At 38.5% G+C, this 18,294-nt stretch overlaps 1 protein-coding gene across 2 annotated transcripts in view; it reads left to right on the top strand.

Annotated features, from left to right (window-relative positions):
• Positions 1 to 10,235, top strand: part of LOC107089736 (pro-neuregulin-3, membrane-bound isoform-like) — a 581,689-nt gene extending 571,454 nt beyond the window's left edge. For both annotated transcript variants that reach the window (XM_015382677.1, XM_015382676.1), the window contains one exon: positions 8,476 to 10,235. In XM_015382677.1, coding sequence (XP_015238163.1) covers positions 8,476 to 9,106 — 631 coding nt within the window. In that variant the 3' untranslated portion in view covers positions 9,107 to 10,235. The remainder of the gene's footprint in view (positions 1 to 8,475) is intronic.
• The last annotated feature ends 8,059 nt before the right edge of the window (positions 10,236 to 18,294 follow it).

The raw sequence follows: 18,294 nt of genomic DNA, 5'->3' as shown, positions 1-18,294 counted from the left end.
CAGAGCATACGGCGGTAAAACCCGCCTAAGGGTAGACCTGTTTGAATTCACAGCCAAAACACTTCCGGGCTCCTTATTTTCAAGGACTTTGAAGGATCTGGTCTAGGTAGACCGCGTCCTTGGAGGATGCAGCCCAGGTTTTCAAACAGAGCCTTTATGTGGCGATCTGGAGTCTTTGTTTCCCTGTGGCTAAAAGGAGAAGGTCCAGAAAGTGGACATCTCCTTATAATATATTTTTTTTATAAATGGGTCCATAATATAGAAATATTTACTATACTATATCTGATCACAATGCCAACAAAAGACTCCTTCAGCAACAAAGGTAGCAGTTTGACAACCAAAAAACTAGCAGAACAAGGGCGTACATTGGTAGTTTTATAAGCATTGGTGCCAATAAGCTTAGGGACGTGGGTATTCCAGTTATCAGGTAATTATTAAATTCAAAGTTGACCGATCTTATTAACAGACTAACGATCCAGTGATATGCAGACATTTAAAAAGAAAAAAGAAAAACTTAATTTTCTTCTGCATTAAGATAATTTTTTATATATGATGAATAATAAAGCTTTATCTTTTTTATTGTGCCAACTAATACAGACTGAATAAACAAAAAAATTTTTCCTTACATGTATTAAACTTCTTCATTAGATATAACAAAACAGGAACCTATAAGGTTAAAAAACGGGTAAAATATGTGAAACATTGGTGATTTCCAATTAACAGAGAGGTAAACTATCATTAACATTCTGACTAGACTGTTAGAATATTTACCTGTTTGGTTCAATGGTGCGGCTGGTAGCTGTTCCAATAAACAGCAGCTCTGTTTCTAATTATTTTAGATTTGAGCTGCTAGTAGCGCCTTTAAACAGCTGGTTAAATTGGCCTATTTAAGTGATAACTTCAGGAATTTATCCAGTGTTTATATTTACAAACAGAAGGGCATACATTTCCTTCTGCATCCTTGTTCCCATTAAACTGTGTAAATAATCCTGAACTGGACTCCATTCTCGTTTCTACTCCACCATACCAGTAGTGTTGTTTTTGACAGCCATCTTAGCTCAGTCTTATTCTTCAGGATGAAAACTATTATCAGTTTTAGTTCCATTTTAGTCATTACGATATGTGATCGTTTTTGTCGGTTTTAGTCAGTTTATGTTTAAAGAAAAGTTTAACCTTTACAATTTCAAATTACAACCAGATTCTTTCCCAGACTGACAGCTCTATCCTAGATGCTACAACAGCTGGGTATAGAACGCCGCCATGTAGTTCATCATTGCTGTTGGGCAGAAAACTTGAATTCATAGAATTCAAATAAACGTTTTTATGAATTAATGCTCTACTTTGGAGGTCTTCCACAGGGTTTCGCGACCCCTTGGGGGTCCACGAAGGTACCACATGGGGGTGCAATTTTTTCCACTAATTGAAATGTCTTTAAATCCACATTAACATGAATTCAACAGACTGTAGTAAACAGATCAATGGAGGCAGAAGATGTCTTTCAGTCATCAATGCTCACATTCAGCGACACACAGGAGCTCTTTCAAGCTGGGCACCGTTTCATTCACAACACCTGTCCCATCAACCAGGAATCACAATCAGAAATACTTTCATAATTTCTTACATTTAGGTAAAAGCTTTCCACTGTTTCTCCTAATTTATGTGGGATAGTTTGATTGAAAATGATTAATTTGGTGCTTTCTGTTAATACTTCTCACAGGGCGACACACTTCATCCTTCAAACGGCGTCCAGCACAGACACTGGATTTACACCCTGACATATAGTCTGATGATCACAATGCTGAACAGTGCGGTCGGAAAGAGCCAAATGTTAGACGCTGTAACTCAAAGCTGCAACAACAAATGTTTTTGTTTTAAACAGGATAAAACTTCATATTCAAACTTTGGTGGTTAGGATTAATATTCAGAGTGGGATTAAAAGAAGATAATGAAAAAATATCTGTAAAAGGAAGGTTTGTTTACAAAATCAAAGCCATCAGCCTGGAGAAATCCATCACTTTTCTCTTTTTTTATCCAGCAACTACTGACAGCAGTGATGAGGCTTATTTCTCTCAGCGGGAGATAAATGAAGCAACCTCTTGGTCTCAGAACCATTTGAGCCGAGCCCACCTGCAGAGAAAAGACGGACCCATCCTCACTCAGTTTGGCAGGCTGCCTGTCCTCCCTCCTGATGAAAGCAGCTCTGTTTCTCTTTGGATGGACACAGCCCATAAACAAAGCAAATGTTCTCTAAGAGAAAGACAATAGAAGCTTTTTAGGTATCTTGGTGCACAAAACCAGCACCTATATATGCCCTCTGTTCTGAATTACACAATTATGGCCAGACATGTCAAAGCTAATCAGCTAGATTGATCCAGATGGTCACCCTGACCTTCCTAACATCCTGGAATAACACAGGAAATAGTCTCCTGTCAGAGGAGATTATTTACAAGATGATTATTCAAGTAAAAGTAAGAAGTACAGTGAAACTGCTCCCAAAAAAAAACATTATCTTCTATATGTTACTGAAACTAGTTACTGCCCAGCTTAAATAGCAGATGCAGCTTAGGCACCTCCCACTTTTAAACATACAAAAATAAGGAATCTGCCTGAAGTAGATCTGCATCTGATGTATCAGACAATGTTTACATTATGGTTCTGTTTTATGCATCATAGGAGTAATCCAAATTTAGGCCACTTTTATTCAGATATTCAGTCAGAGGAGCTTTCATTCGCTCTCCTAGACAAAAACACACTAATGCTCAGACGTTTTCCCAAATTCATGCAGTGTTTGTCCAAACAGATCCACACAACCAAGCTTACTCAGTAACTGACCCACACATTCTGGATCCCTGAACCATCCAGACACATTTACTATCTAAGAGACCAGACTTTTCAGAGCAGATGGACAGACAGACGGCAGCTTCCCTTTACTGTAGCAGCGAGGCCTGGGTTGCCATGGAGGCATCTGACCAGGGCTGCATGGAAACTGCGAGAAATAGATACAGAAATAGCAGGGGAGCGACTCTAAAAATATGAGATTGTTGAAAGAAGAAAGCAAGCAGCGGCTGAAAAGTAAAAGGATCTAAAAGATGAGTGTGCGGATACATTATGACAGTTAGAAGGTGTATTTAGAAATGAAAAAAAATGATGGCGGGTCCTTTATATGCCTGATTTGGAAGCTTGTTGTCGTCTCAGCAAAATGGCTGACAGGGAGATGAAAAAGTTCCCTGTTGTTACGACTGCTGTAATCAGCGGCGGCTGGCGGAGTTTTCTCCAGGGGGAGCTATAAATTCAAAACAGACGTATACCAATAACCAATCAAACTTATATTTATATTTGGTATATTTATATGTATGCCAACAACAAAACATTGTGAAAAACACTTTATAAAAATAAAACAGAATTTCATGTCCAGGTTTACTTTTTGTACATAAATCTTGCCCTTTTTTAAGGTAAATCTGTGTTTTTCATGGTCCAATATGGCGTCACAAACCTTAAAACAATGTACCAGTTTAATAATGGATAAACTATTGGTCAGCTTTATATTTTTCAATATATAAAAACGATTTATTTTCTGAGAATGCGTTTATTTAAGAGCAACTATGCAAATGAACAAACACCTACAAAGAGTACACTATAGTGCCTTTTCTATTAATATTACTTAGTAATATTTCTACTAATTTTACTATTGCCTTTTCTAAAAAGTGCTTTAAATCAGTCCTAGCTGTCTTTATCCATGCTGGCTCAGATCCTGATGTTTGGAAAAGGAGGCAGGCAGTCAAGGCAGCAGACTAAAGTGTTAACCTCCATGCAGTTAGCCTAGCCTTCTTGCTAAACCAGGTCCTGGAAAAGGATGTTTTTGCACCATTTATCTCTCTCTCTCTCTCTCTCTAATGTGTCTCCAAATCCCACGACTTGACCTGTCAATCACCCGCAAAACGTCTCCGCTTAGGCGGGAGGTGGTGATAAAATACACTTCCTGTCACCTCAGGTCGCTGCTAAGCTGCATCCTGGGCCGTCCAATATGTTTGCATTGCACAGGAGCTACTGCGCATGTACAGCTTTTAACAATAGTCAATGGGCCACCAGTTGGATTGGTTCACCAATCTGACAAAAAATTAAATGAAGCTTTACTCATCCTTAAGGTTAAAATTGAACTTCCAGATCTGAAAAATATCTATCAATATATTTTGAAATATTTCACATATAAATTGAAAATTATAATTTTTTTGAATGCCTTAATCTTAATTGGGTGGATGGGGTAGCACCCTAGCGTCCTCTATTGGCCAGCCGCCACTGGTTGTAAGATAAATCTGATGCAAAACGGTTGATGGAGAAGTTGGCACCTCTGAATGCTCTAAATGCTTCATTTATTCATTCAGGATTATTGTCTGAAACATTATTCCATGTCCTCACATAGCAACTTCACAGGACTTTAAGTAACAGTGAAACATAAACTAGAGCATGAATGTTATGCGGGCAGAAAACGATTTTATGATTTCTTTGTGTTGCAAAAGTAAATGTACAGAATGAGTGGATTTATCGTCCAGCTTCTTCCCTTAGAGCAAGAATCATCTTTCATTTCAACCACAGATTTAAGTCTTAGGTTTGTTTGTTTTTTTTGTTTTTTTATAAGTTAAGCTTTTCCAGAGATCTTTCTTTGTAATTTTATTTAAGCTAAGTTAAATTAGATGGAAAGACTTCTGACAGATTATCTATTTGACTGAGGTTTGGACTTTACTGGGACCCTTCTAGACCCTAATGATGCTTGATTATCGTCCTGCTTGATTGTGTAAATTTCAGTCTCACTGTTCCCAGTTTTCATTCATGGGTGCTTCTAGACAGCATTATGGATTCTTTACTAAATAGGTAACACTAGGTAACTTTATTATGATCATATCTGCTGTGATGGAAGCCATGTTTGAATGTTTTATTTCTTGACATTGACAATTTCATTTCAACAATGATTAAAAAAATAAAGCTGTTGAATTTCTAGCTTTAGTGGAGTTGAGAGAGGACCAGAGTTTTAGGGGTTTCACTGAAAAAAAAAAATCTGCAACCGTTTTTTGCATTTACTTAATCATATTTAGTTTCTTTAACACAATTGTTTTATGCCCTACCCTGCTAAGATGAAACAATTCTGTTGAAGTAACTAAATATGATTAAGTAAAGGCAAAAAAAAAGGGTTGCATTAATTTTTCAGGCCAACAACCCCATCTTTAAAAAGCCTGACATGCTGATGCAGTTGCTATAAAATTGAACATCACTTGAATGTTACTGTCATGAAACGGTGTTAGTTTGGAGGACCCAAATGCAGAGGCCAGTAGGCAGAGGTGAATTTAAGTGGGTTTATTAAGGTTCACAGGAACTGAGGCAGGAATCAAAATCCAACATAAAAAAACAAACGCACCAGAACCAAGGAGACATCAGGGGTAAACCAAAACTCTAGGAGCCAGGGGGATACGAGGAAAGCAGACAGATGTTAGACGAGGATCCAGCAAACAGGAACTGAAGAGGGAGGGCTTTTAAAGGGGACAGAGACAAAGAGAGGGCTAATGAGGGAATTGAAAACAGGTGAGGACAGAGCAGAAAACAGAGCAAGGGAAAGAGGACACAAGAGGGCAGCAGAGGACAACAAATGGAAAACCAAGAAGACAGGAACTAACAAACCAAGACTGTGACAGTTACCTTTTTAATTGAACAAAAAACAAGAATAATCATACCTACGAAATGATAAAACTGTGTTTTAGCTGCACAAAATAATGCTCTCAAACAGCATTTCAAGTAACTGTTGTTTGAGATCAATTTTTTGGTTCTGAGTCTCACAAAAAAGTGCCAAACAATAAAATAATGGAACAAAATTCACTCCATAGGTTTACAGTTGTCCAACACCCTTTCCAGGTTTGGATGATGGATTGAACAAAAGAAAGCTTTAAAGCATACAATCTTAATTTAATTTTGATTAAAATCTTCCTTTTTCCTGAGTGCTGCATTCCTTCATCATCAAGGCTCAGCTGTTTGTTCTCCTCTGACCTCTAAAATACCTCTGTGGTTGCAGAGGGAGGGGAGGCTGAATGCAGGTTCGCTTCACATGAATGAGTTTGCTTTGTTTATTTCATGCAAACTCACCATCATTGCATCAAGAAATAATCATTGGGTCTGGTGATGAATAAAAAAGGCACTTCTGTAATGAGCTCCCATTTAAGATAAAAGCCTGGTCACTTATCTTTCCTCATTTGCACACAATCTTCACGCTTTTTTTCTCCCTCCAGCTGCTCCAGCTTTGCCCCGGAGTCTCTATTTGAACTGCTGTTCATAGATTTTTACAATCTGATTATGTTTCACCACATCAAAAGAGAGATTTGTCTGTGAATGTTATCTTGTGATTTAGCCTCCTCACATCCTCCACTTTTGCAGGATCCTCTCTGTGGGCTTCTCAGATCTCTCGTATTCTTTTTTAGAAGTGTTTTCATCCATCTGATTTGGAGAAAAATAAAAGAATATACTTGGCAGAGATGAAAACAAGGGAGTATTTTTTCCAAAAACTTTTTAAAAAGCCACTTCTTAACCTACTGCTATTCTAATACCTGGGGGTGAAAAGGAGAATTTAAGTGGGGGAGGACCGGTTTAGCTGATTACATGACATGACAGAGTAGCCCTCATTCTTTGAGGGAAAATTATGAATGATTAGTAAGAGATAATGATGCTTTCCTGCAGATCAACACTGGATTTAAACACTGATAACACTGCGGGAAGCGGTAGGTCTTAGAAACAGATTAAGCCAGGAGTCCGTGGAGCCAGATCAAAACCAGATACAGAGCAGAGATGAGAGGTTTGCCTGCGGGTCCTTGCGGCAACAGGGATTGGGGGAAGAAACAAAGCTTTGGAGAGTGAGTTGAGCTCACACTGCAACTGATAAAAGGATGGAGTCTGAGCTGGATGAAGGGGTCAAACTCCTCGGGATCTGTGTAACACACTTTGCATTTATTTCTCTTATCTTACTAATCTCAAGCAACTTGTTTAATTATCTGAAGGTAACAAAGCAGGTTCTGTGGGGATAAGGAAGTACTTCAATGGTGTTACCTTCTCTTTAGCTTGCAGCTTCACCACTTAAAGGCATTGCATCCCACCGATCTCTGCACTGCACTATAATGGTGCTTATCAGGGACTACAAATGACAAATGACCAAATGATATTAACTAGTTAAGGTTTCAGTCAATTTTTATACCAATCATCTTATCTCTGCTTTTATATAATCATCCTTTTTATGGTTCACTTTTATTCTTCTACTAATTATTTGCAATGCCTCTATGCTACTGCAATGTACTTATTATTCTTTGTTTCTCTTTTACATCCTATTGAGTCTTCTTGTAAAACTGATCTATAAAGAAGCAAAACAATGTTTGCTCTTAAGTTGAGCAGGTAAATAAGATGGTCTGTCAATCAAATGAGGATTTTTTTTCAGACATTTCGATTAGATTGGGGGAGAATTTGAGGGTCAGAATTCTAGCTGATAGACAGGTGTTCAAATACTTATTTGCAGCTGTATCATACAAAAAAAGAGTTTAAAAAAAACATATCTTGTGATTTCTGGAAACATTTTTTCAGATTACATTTTTCACAGTCGAAATGCACCTACGATGACAGTTTCAGACCCCTCCATGATTTCTAAGTGGGAAAACTTGCAAAATAGCAGGGTGTTCAAATACTTATTTTCATCAATGTATAATGCATTTGGAAATAAAGAATGGATTTGTTTTTTTTTTTCCAGTTTCAAACATATGTAATCTTATTCTGTTGGTAATTTTACTTACTTACTTAGTTATTAGGGGAAAATACACTCATTAATACACTCTTTACTTACCTATACTTCATTTTCTGCAGTGTATAAATAGAAATGCCTGAAGAACAATTTCCACTAATAGAGCTTTACCAGTTATTTAACAATATTTGAATTAAAATGTCAGAACAGAATGATATTTGTTTTTTTTATATCATTATCCTATAGAAGAAAATCCCTGCTTCCTCTTCATGAAACCTAAGATTGAAGCAGATTTCCTGTAGCAGATATTTGACAATAATAAAAAGCTGAAGTCTTTTCTTCCATTTTAGCAATGTTTCGGTTAAAGGTTGTTTTCAGGGTTAAAATTAGTGGAAGTCAACAAATAGTCCTCGTTACATATAGCAAGACATGAATGTGTGTGTTTATATGTGTGTGTGGATTTGGATATAAAGGGATGAAAGAAAGATGTCAGCCTCATCTCTCTCCCCCCATCCTTGGTTTCAGCTGCGAGATGGCAGAGGGCGGAAAGCTGTATTCTGCCAGTTTCCACGTGGGAGTTTGAAAAGGCATTTGAGTTGAAAACAGACAAAGACAAAGATTTTTTTTTCCTCCAATGAAGGGTGGAAGTTTTTACCAGATGAATAACCTTTTCTCCCTCTTTTTCTCCTCTCCCTCCGTCTCGTTTGATTCAGTTTCCACACCCAGGAGGAGAAGCAGGGCTGTGACACCAAACAAGATGCCTTTGTACATATGCAAACTCCTGTTTCCAAGGAGACGCCATCAGCACTGCCTTGGGAGGATCGCCAAGACGTGGGTTGTGCTCCGCAAAGCAATCGCAGCTTGAGGAGGCCCGGCCATCCCCACAGCCTCTCCCCTCCTCCCCCATTTCGCTCCTGCTCCATCCCTATCATTCCCTCCGTCCAGAGTCACCACGACAACGAGGTGTCCTGTATGCAAACCAGCCCGGAAACCACAGAGATGTCAATAACCTGCAAGGAAGACGGGAGGGAGAAGATGCCGCAAGGCAGGCCGTTCTCTTCCTCCTGCTCCCCCGGCGTTGGGCAGCAGCAGAACACTGTGGCGCTGCTCCTGGAGGAGGCGCAGGAGCAGCTCAGAGCTTTGGCGCTCGCCCACAGGAAGCAGGAAGAGGCTGGGATCGTCGGAGGCGGATCAACAGGCGTGACGGTAGAAGCCAGAGAAACTGTTTGCTTCCTGACCCCTAACGGAGGAAACACTGGGGGACTCGGCGGCAGTGGACCTACACAGACCCAGCTACTCACCCTGAGCCTATCACACAGAGACTCGGCCCAAAACAACCAATGAGACCAATCAGTCCAGGATGTGCACTTTCTGGTGTGACGCTGTTGGCAGACTCTGGTGTTCAGTATCTGTGATATTTGAATGAAAAATGTCAAATAGAAAAAAAAATACATCATGGGAAATCCTAATGATATGCATACTGTATGGATACTATTGTACAAACACTGAGTGGTCACCTTTTTTCCACAGACGGACCGTATGGAAAAGAAAAAAAAAATCTTCATGCATTCATCTACAAAATAAAATAAACACTTCTACTTAGACAAAAAGAAACCAAATAGTCTGTCAAATCCATGATGTTTTTAACTGTAAAAAGAATATATAAATATATATATATATAAATATATATGAAAATAAATATATGGAATTTAAAAAGTGACCAAGTACAAAGTTGAAGAACACAGGAATGATGTTACTATTTTGGTTTATTCTTTGTTTCCCCCTCCTGTTTTGTAAGGATTAACACATTTGGTACAAACAGCTTCATTAGCGTGTGGATCCAGAAGGTCCGTTCAGAGTACAAACGTCACTGTCGGAGGAGGAGGACTCTCCTTTTCCACTTCACCCCCTTTGCCTTTTGAAAACTGCGACCCAGCCAAGAATTACACCACCACCCTCTGTGGTTATCAGCTTTTTTTTTCTCTCATTTTCTGGAGGATTTGTGGCACAAAAACAAAGCGTGCGTCTGTGATGGGAAACATGCTGGGAGAAGAGGAGTGAAACTTCTGCAGCCTGTTGTTTTCCAGTGGACAGAAAACTTATGCTTCTTCTGTCAATTTTTTTGTTACAAAGGATATTTTCACACAGAGGCACACAAACCCACCCACTTACTTGTGCATCTTTACTTTGTTGGCTGGGTGTTTGAGAAGAAAGTACTGCAGGTTAAAGACGGACAGATCACAGGATTTAATCTGATATTTTTTTAGTTTGTTGTCCATTTTTAGTTACTAATGAACAATGCTGCTTCTCTGGGGTTGATGGTGGAGGGAGAACCCTGTTGTTTTGGTATTGAAACAAGAAATAAATGTCTCTATGTTGTATCCTAATGTATGAATTGGAAGCATTTCAATTTCTGTATGAAGTCACAGCCAAATGTTTTTGGTGTCAAAAAGTAAAAAAAAAAAAAAAAAACATGGTGGCAATTCTGGTAAAGATTTTTCAAAATATTTCCCGGCTTGTTGATTGATTGAGATGTGTCGTCTAATCTATGGAGTAAAATTCAACCTGGTGTGAGTCACACAGAGAAAAGCTGCAATTAAAAAGTTTTATACAGTTCAGTTTATTCATACAGTGTCAATCCACAACACATGCCACACCAAGGCACTCAATACAAGCAGACCATACAACCAGACTGGTCAAAAGTTTTCTATCTAAGGAAAGCCACCTGGTTGCATTGACTCATCTGCAATCCCTCACACTGAGCATGCATGTAGCGACAGTGGAGAGGATATGAACCTGTTAGGGTTAGGCTAAGCGTTCCAGTTAGGCTGTAGAAATTAATCCAACTCAATGGAAATGCCCTAAAAAGAGACAAGTTGGTGTGTAGGTGTGTGTGTGTCTTTGGCCAACGCACCTTTCATAAACATTTCCCAACATCCTGACAGAGACTTTTCCTTTACCCTGAAACTCCCTAATAGGTCAACATGACCTGCTGTTTGATGGCATATTTACGGTGGCTGAGAAGTGCAAAACACATTTACAATTAAAAACACATTAACAAATAAAAAACAAAATAACATTTGAAGAAACAAAATTATATTTTATGAAACAAATGTATTTTTGAAAAAAAAGTTAACAAATTTACATTTTAGCAAACAAATTTACATTTTAAGTTAGATTTTAGGTGAGAGAAAGTTTCATTTTAGAGAAAAAAAATACATTATAGGGAAACAAATTTACATCTAAAAAAAATTGACCGTTCGGAAACACTACAAGTGCAAAGACAAAACTGCAAGTGGCAAAACACAGTTACATAGCCAAAAACAAATTAACAAAAGACGGCTACATGGAAAGGGAATGTCCCAGTGGCCGGATGTGACGTCACCATTACCCTGACTTGTAGTACAAACAGCTCAATCTGTAGTCCTCCTGCTTCACGTGAAAAGTCAGCGGCGATTTTAGATGGAAAGAATTGCACTGAAGCTGTTTTTCTTAAAGCTACAGTGTGTAACTTTTAGCGACATCTAACGTCCAGACTGCAGACTGCAGCAACATGAACACCCCCCACCGCTTCTCCCCCCCAACAGTATGGCGAGCGTTACGGGACAAAATGTCTTCCACGATGTCCGCATCACCTACCTTCTAAAGTGATGAGGTTTGTTTACATAGATAATTTTACAGATAGTATTTCATTAGTCTGTGTAGGGTATAGATTTCATGTAGACTTAAGATAATAAATATACCCGTTATTTTTTCTACATCGTTGTGACATTTTGGCGATCTCGCAATCGCTAGTTTGTTGGCTCTGCGCTGCCGTAGCGCAAAGATGTCTGCCTCCATGGCATGCCCGCTCCTATGTAATTATAAATAACGAATTCTAAGGCAACGCAAATATTAAGGTTAAGAGGCTGAGCTCGTAGATGATGATAAATAACATAGTTATGTATAATATATTACATTTCTGACTGTATATCCCTGTAATTATTACACACTGTAGCTTTAAGTTTACGCTAACTGAACAATGTTTTGCCCTTATTGTGGTCTCTGGAACTTTTACGGGACACGTACCAGGTGCCAGGACCAAGCAGCAGGGCCGAGCTCAATTCGTGGCAGTGGCTGCGTTGCAGCAGCTCCAGTGGTCCTGCCGCCTGGTCCGTGTCCCGTAAATGTTCCAGAGACCGTCCGCACGAAGAACAAAATGGTGTAAATTGGCTGAAATTTGCTCCACAATAATAAAATCACCGCTGACTTTTCACGTGAAGCAGGAGGACTACAGATTGAGCTGTTTGTACTCAGTCAGGGTAATGGTGACGTCACATCCGGCCACTGGGACATTCCCTTTCCGTGTAGCTGTCTTTTGTTAATTTGTTTTTGGCTATGTAACTGTGTTTTGCCGCTTGCAGTTTTGTCTTTGCACTTGTACAAAGACAAAACTGTGTTTCTGAACGGTCAAATTTTTTTTAGATGTAAATTTGTTTCACTGTAATGTATTTTTTTTTCTCTAAAATAAAACTTTCACCTAAAATCTAACTTATTTAAAATTTGAATTTGTTTCCTAAAATGTGAATTTGTTTGCTAAAATGTAAATTTGTTTGCTAAAATTTTAACTTTTTTTTTCAAAAATACATTTGTTTCATAAAATATAATTTTGTTTCTTCAAATGTTATTTTGTTTTTTATTTGTTAATGTGTTTTTGAATTGTAAATGTGTTTTGCACTTCTCAGCCACCGTACATATTAGACCATTTAGCCCATTTATCATTCATCAAATATTCACAAATGAGTTAACTTTTTCAGAAAGGCCAGAACACTCTTAGCGAAAACAAGTCTTATTTCTTAGAACCTATTTTACTTTTTGTGTTGTCAAACGTCTACGTGCATATTTGGACAGGTCTAAATAATCTCTCTTTTATGTAAATAATTGCTCTTGAACAAAAATAAATCTGTGTCATGATTTTATCAAGAGCTCGGACCCACATGCGGAAAACCAATACAGAGAGACCAGGGAAAAGTTTAACAGGTGTATTGAGAAGATTGTGATGAATCCAATGTTGCTCTGAACACTGCTCAACCGGATCTGGAAAGTGAGGGGAAGACACTGCGGTTAGTTCAGGCTCAGTGGGAAATTTGATTGTCGAACTTGAAAAGGAGAAATAGATTGCAGACTCACGTTTCCAGAAAAGTGGTTGACTCTTTGACTCCAGTCGGTGTGGGGGTGTTCCAGTGTTTATCTCATTTGATGGAGGGCGGACAGGGTTTACCCAGAATGCGGTTGTTTGTAGGTGATCAGAGAGGCTGACTAGATTTCCTGTGGTACTGGAACGGGTTGTTGTGGAGATGAAGAGGGTCAGATGATCCTTCCAGGGGAGAGAAGGTACGAAACATCCAGTTGCAGGATGACTTTCTGCCGAGAGGCAAAGACAAAAACAGCAAGGTTAAAACTCAGGTAGACAAAAACTCAGTTTGACTCAGCAAAACTCAGCTTGGCTAGAGTACCCAGAACTGGCAAACACTCTGGCGTCGAGGTAGTGGCAGTCAGCAACTTAAAAGCACTCCGTTAACGAGGAAACCCTCCGCAGGTGTGTGAGGAGGCGGACCAGGCGCCGCCTGGTGGAGGAAGGAATACAAACACACAAAACACAAACCACACAGACAGGAGTCCTAACAAGCTGAAAAAAAAAACGCAAATCATAAAACTCCATCTTAAAAAAATTGAAAAAATACAGTATGAAATAATAAAATGAGAAAATAAAAGGAAAATTTTAATCTGAGAAAATGGCAGTTACTCTCAAAACCTTTTTCTGATGAAAACTTTTTTAAGTTGTATTTCTTGCTTGCATCTCTTTCAAACATCTATTTACAAAATGTTTTCTTTGTTTTTAACAATAATGAAACAAAATTCAGTCCAAACTAATACAGCAACTGGTTTGAAGAGGTGATATGATCAAAAATCTTCTGCATCAGAACAAGCAGCATTAAGAAAAAACATCCATCCATAATGTGAAACATCCTCAATGGTTTCCATCCAATGACAGGGTAACATGCAGACATACAAAATAATCTTTAATTGACTAAAAAGACCTGCTGTAGCTAATTAAAACTTTTTAATCTAAAACCATTTTGAAGGGCTTTTATTTCATTCCAGCAGTTTTTATGTAAACTTTTAAGTTTATATTTCACAATCATGTTTTTATCCATCACTTTTTAATTTCATAATGACACTCTTCAACTAAGTTATCCAGTTTGCCTGTTAGCATCAGCAGGATGGACCAGCACCCCCATTAGATGTTCCTAAACAGCATCTAGTCTTCCTTCGGATACCTTACTGCCTGCTCGTTCAGCTAATAAACTACTAACTTGGTGGAGTTGCATTGTGGATCTATGTCAGAAAATGTCATTTTGCATCACTGTGAATGAATTTTTGAAATGATCTGGAAGAAAATGACTCTTTATAATGTTAACATTGATGATGCTGTGGTGTAAAGCCTAAGAGCTGTTGAGCACCAAACTGAAGTACGCTTCTGATTACAGCTTTCAAATTACAGGAACTGTTAAAGGGCTAACCATCCATTTTTTCTGGGTGTCTTTACTCTGCTCTAGTTTGAAAACTGCAGAATCTTCAAACCCAGATTATAGAACAATCAAAAGACCATGATAGATCCATGGATAGTTGGTTCAATGTTGGTGCCTTCTCGACCCGTTGGGTAATCGCCGCTCTACCTAAATGTTGATCATGACTCCTTTCCCATGGAGGGAGAATTCACAAAGATTAATCAGAAAGGTATTAATAGAGCAAACTATTGCTTTGCTAACTATATTGATAGAACATTGGTATTATTAGTTAGTTATAAGGTCAAAAAGTGTTGTTGTTTTTGGCCCTTTAAACATAGTGTTCTTCATGATGCCTTCAGTTCCCCACTGGTCTCCACCAAACACCTGATCTGCCACTTCACAGTTACTGAAGACATCTTCTACTTTGTGAGCAAGCAACGCATGCCGACACTTCAACAGGTTTTCACTCTAGTTTTCACTCTACTTTCAAAGTCGCTTTTCAAAGAGGTATGTTTATATTTTAAGTTTTAATCCCAGAGAAATCCAAATTACAATTAAAAATAGAAGAAAATAATGAAGGTTTCCAACAGAATTTATCTAAAAAAATCGATAATTTCTACATAGAAGTGGAAGTCCTGCCCCTCAAACTGATCTCTATTCTCTCAGCTACTCAGGAAGATACCACCTCGGGTAAGTACTTCAAAGGTTGGCCGTATTTTTCCTTGCCTTGTCAATCAAGCCTACCAGCTGAAGCACTGGGACTCTGTATGCCTCCAAGGATGCAGCCAGACTCAGCGTGTGCAGGTTGCGATCATCTCATTTAGCCACCCCCAACAGTGTCAAGTATGTCAAAACGGACTTTGCTCTGCAGCAACAGCATCAAACATACTTGATTTCAGAAGCATCCTTTTCCCTCAAGTCTCTCTTTCAGAAAGGTTCCGGTTGTGTCCTTTCAGCTGCCTAATTATGGTCTGATTGAAACCAACCTGTGGGAGATTGTTTGCTGTTTTTTGGGAGATAGGACTGGGCTACAAACACATATTTAAGTTTTTTTTTCCACAGCCTTCACTTTTCACCTCACCAGGCATCTAGAAATGTTAGAATCCCATTACATGTACCTTTTGCTACCTAGAACATGTCTAACACTTTACACAACAGCAGGTGTTAGTTAAATATTGTTTGTACTCTAGCCAACAAATACATATATACCTCCTAAGGGAAATATGAGAATAAAGTGGTGCTAAAGGACACAAAGTACTAGGTTGCAGTTGTGTGGTCATTGCAAATTCCTTTATAGTTACAGGCCTTGGTTTGCCCCTCAGTGTCACTACATGCCCCTCATTTCATGCCTGTTGGCACCACTTAATGCCTCATAAGGGAGACTGCATCCATAGAGTGGTACCAAAGGGCAAAAGTAGTATTGGTGGTGCCAACAACCTTATGAGAAACCAAAAGACTTTGGCATCCCAAAATTTGAGGTTATAAAGTGAGGGTCTGTAGTTTCTGCTGCTGACAAGGTAGTGAAATATTTAGACCTTCAGTAATCTGGATGAACCAGAGAACCAGGTTGGTAGGAGCTGTGGAACACTTGCCAAGGTAGAGGTGCTCTGATCCTGAGCCAAATTTGTCCTCTCTTTAGTACATGGAGACCTGAGATTTACAGAATGGTTTAAGACATTGTAAAGGAACAAGCCAACCAGAACTCAGCCTTTTTGCCTTAATGGGAACCCATCTGATATAATATTATAAAACAACATTGGAAAAAAACTGTGGGTATAGGTGTGTTTGTTTTCTGATAACTATTTTTCAAAGACTGACTACCCTTAACATCTGTCCAAAAACAAATAGAGTTCAAACGGTCTGTTAAGAACCTTTGCATAGCTAGCTAAATCAAATTAAAGCTTCTTAGTTTAGATCTATACAGAAATAACAAGGTCATGGAGTATTACTGAATAGGGATACTGTATTTTCTCAGATCCTGGGCTTTAAGACATCCCCCTAACAAGAAACAGAGAACCAGAAGGACCAAGCACAATTTTAATTGTAAGGTTAGCAAAACTTTGGTGAATTTGGATAAACCTGCCCAAAACTAGATTACCTTACACTAGTGCTTTTTGATGCTCTGGGACAGAGGTTGGCATTTCCAGCTCCTGTGGGCTGGTATTGTGCAACTTTTAGTCATGTCCTTTGGTCCAATGCACCTAGTTCAAGAATTTAGACAATTAAAGGGACTCTGGAAAAATTGACTGCGTACTAAAGAGGTAATTTTGTCATTTGATTCAGATATGTTTAACCAATCCAAATCTAAATGTCATGGGCTCTTTTCCATTATCTCATACAACCTTTCCAGCAGTGACTTATGTGTCCAGACCTGTCTTTCCTGAAACAACTGTACCTACACAGAAGGTAGGAACAGTGTAGGAACAGGAACAGCCTAACACACTCCATTTTTCTGCTGTGACAATATCAAATATTTGGTCTGTTAATTGGTGTTAAACATAACTCAAACATAAACTTTGCTAAAACAATAAATGTTGTTGAACTGTACAAATACAAGAAAGTCTGTGTAAAATGTTAAAAATCAAGTATTTTGTTTCTTTCATCAGGTCCAACTCAGTTCTCTACATGCTTCTGTGAGTCACTCACCGCTGAATCCCATGGATTGTATGTAATGGCTGCCCTGCACCAGTTTTACCTGCTGAGACATATATGTAGGCTGTACAGTGGAAGAGTCACGTCTCTAGGGTAAAGTCTGTAATGAAGGCTTACACTGCAGAGTCAAAGTGCTACAACTGGTTAAACCTGGACTTCTCTACAACCAATTAAGGCCACAGATCCTTTAGTACCAAAAAGGTGCCGCCGATTTCTACATTCTGCTCCCTGCTGGAATTGCAAGGCAAAGTTTACCATGCCTCATTAATTCTTGACTGACTAGTCGGACTGGCCGTCTCTTGAGGGTGCAGAGGTTTAATCAGGGTGAAAACAACTAACGTGGTTCTTCGTGGGTTCAGCTCATTAGCTGTGATTGAAGGTTTTCATTCATTTTAACAAAGTAAATTCTACTTAGTAGATGAGTGTCATATCTATTCTTCTTTGTTTTGTCCATTGTTGTAAACAATGCTGATTCATGCTGTTCTTTCCCTTATTTTTCCTCAAAGTCTTTTATCAAATCAGCCAATATTGTTCCACAGATGCAGTAAAATTAAGTCAAAAAAAAAGAAGTAGGGTAAAAATCTAGATTCTTCACACAGTACCTTAGAAAGTTATTCACATAATTTATTATGCTCTATCCAATACTTTTATTTATTCTTATAAGATGATCTGATAATAAACATGTAAGGGCCATCTAATGTTGCATTACTATTAGTTAGGCTTGAGGGGTATGTCTTTACCAGCTTGGTAGATTAGGGGTTTTTAGATCCCGAATATGAAGCGACTAATTTAAACAGAAAATTGCACATGTAATAAGTTGACATGCTGCTCTAGGTCTCCCACTATTGTTTGAACTATTGGTGACAATTGTTCAAAGTGATACAAACTTCTCTATTTAAGTAAGACTGTTGCATGTCATGCTAACTGTTACCATGATGAGTGATGGAAGAGCAGGGTTGATTTATTTTGTGCATCTCAAAGGCAATTTGCAATGACGCAATGCTGGGAATGTATGTATGACTGCTCCTTGGAAAAGAGGAATTGAATCAGAAGAGAACGGACATTATCCCAGAGTTGCAAATAGTACACAGAAATTGAGATAACTTTGAGGCACAACTTGACACCTACTTTTGGCTTACAGATCCACCAAATTGTTGCAACCAATGCAGTTCATTGTTTCAGTCCACCTAAACCAACAGATTGAGCGAAGAATTTGATATTTTCTTGTTATTATCACATTTATATTATATTTTGCTGTTCAGCAGTGTTTGGCACGTTACTTTGAAAAAGTAATTAGTTATAGTTACTTCTCCCAAAAAGTAACTGAGT

This window comes from Cyprinodon variegatus, unplaced genomic scaffold, assembly GCF_000732505.1.
Source record: "Cyprinodon variegatus isolate N-32 unplaced genomic scaffold, C_variegatus-1.0 Scaffold262, whole genome shotgun sequence".
NCBI lineage: Eukaryota > Metazoa > Chordata > Actinopteri > Cyprinodontiformes > Cyprinodontidae > Cyprinodon > Cyprinodon variegatus.
This window is presented reverse-complemented; position numbering and strand designations above follow the sequence as displayed.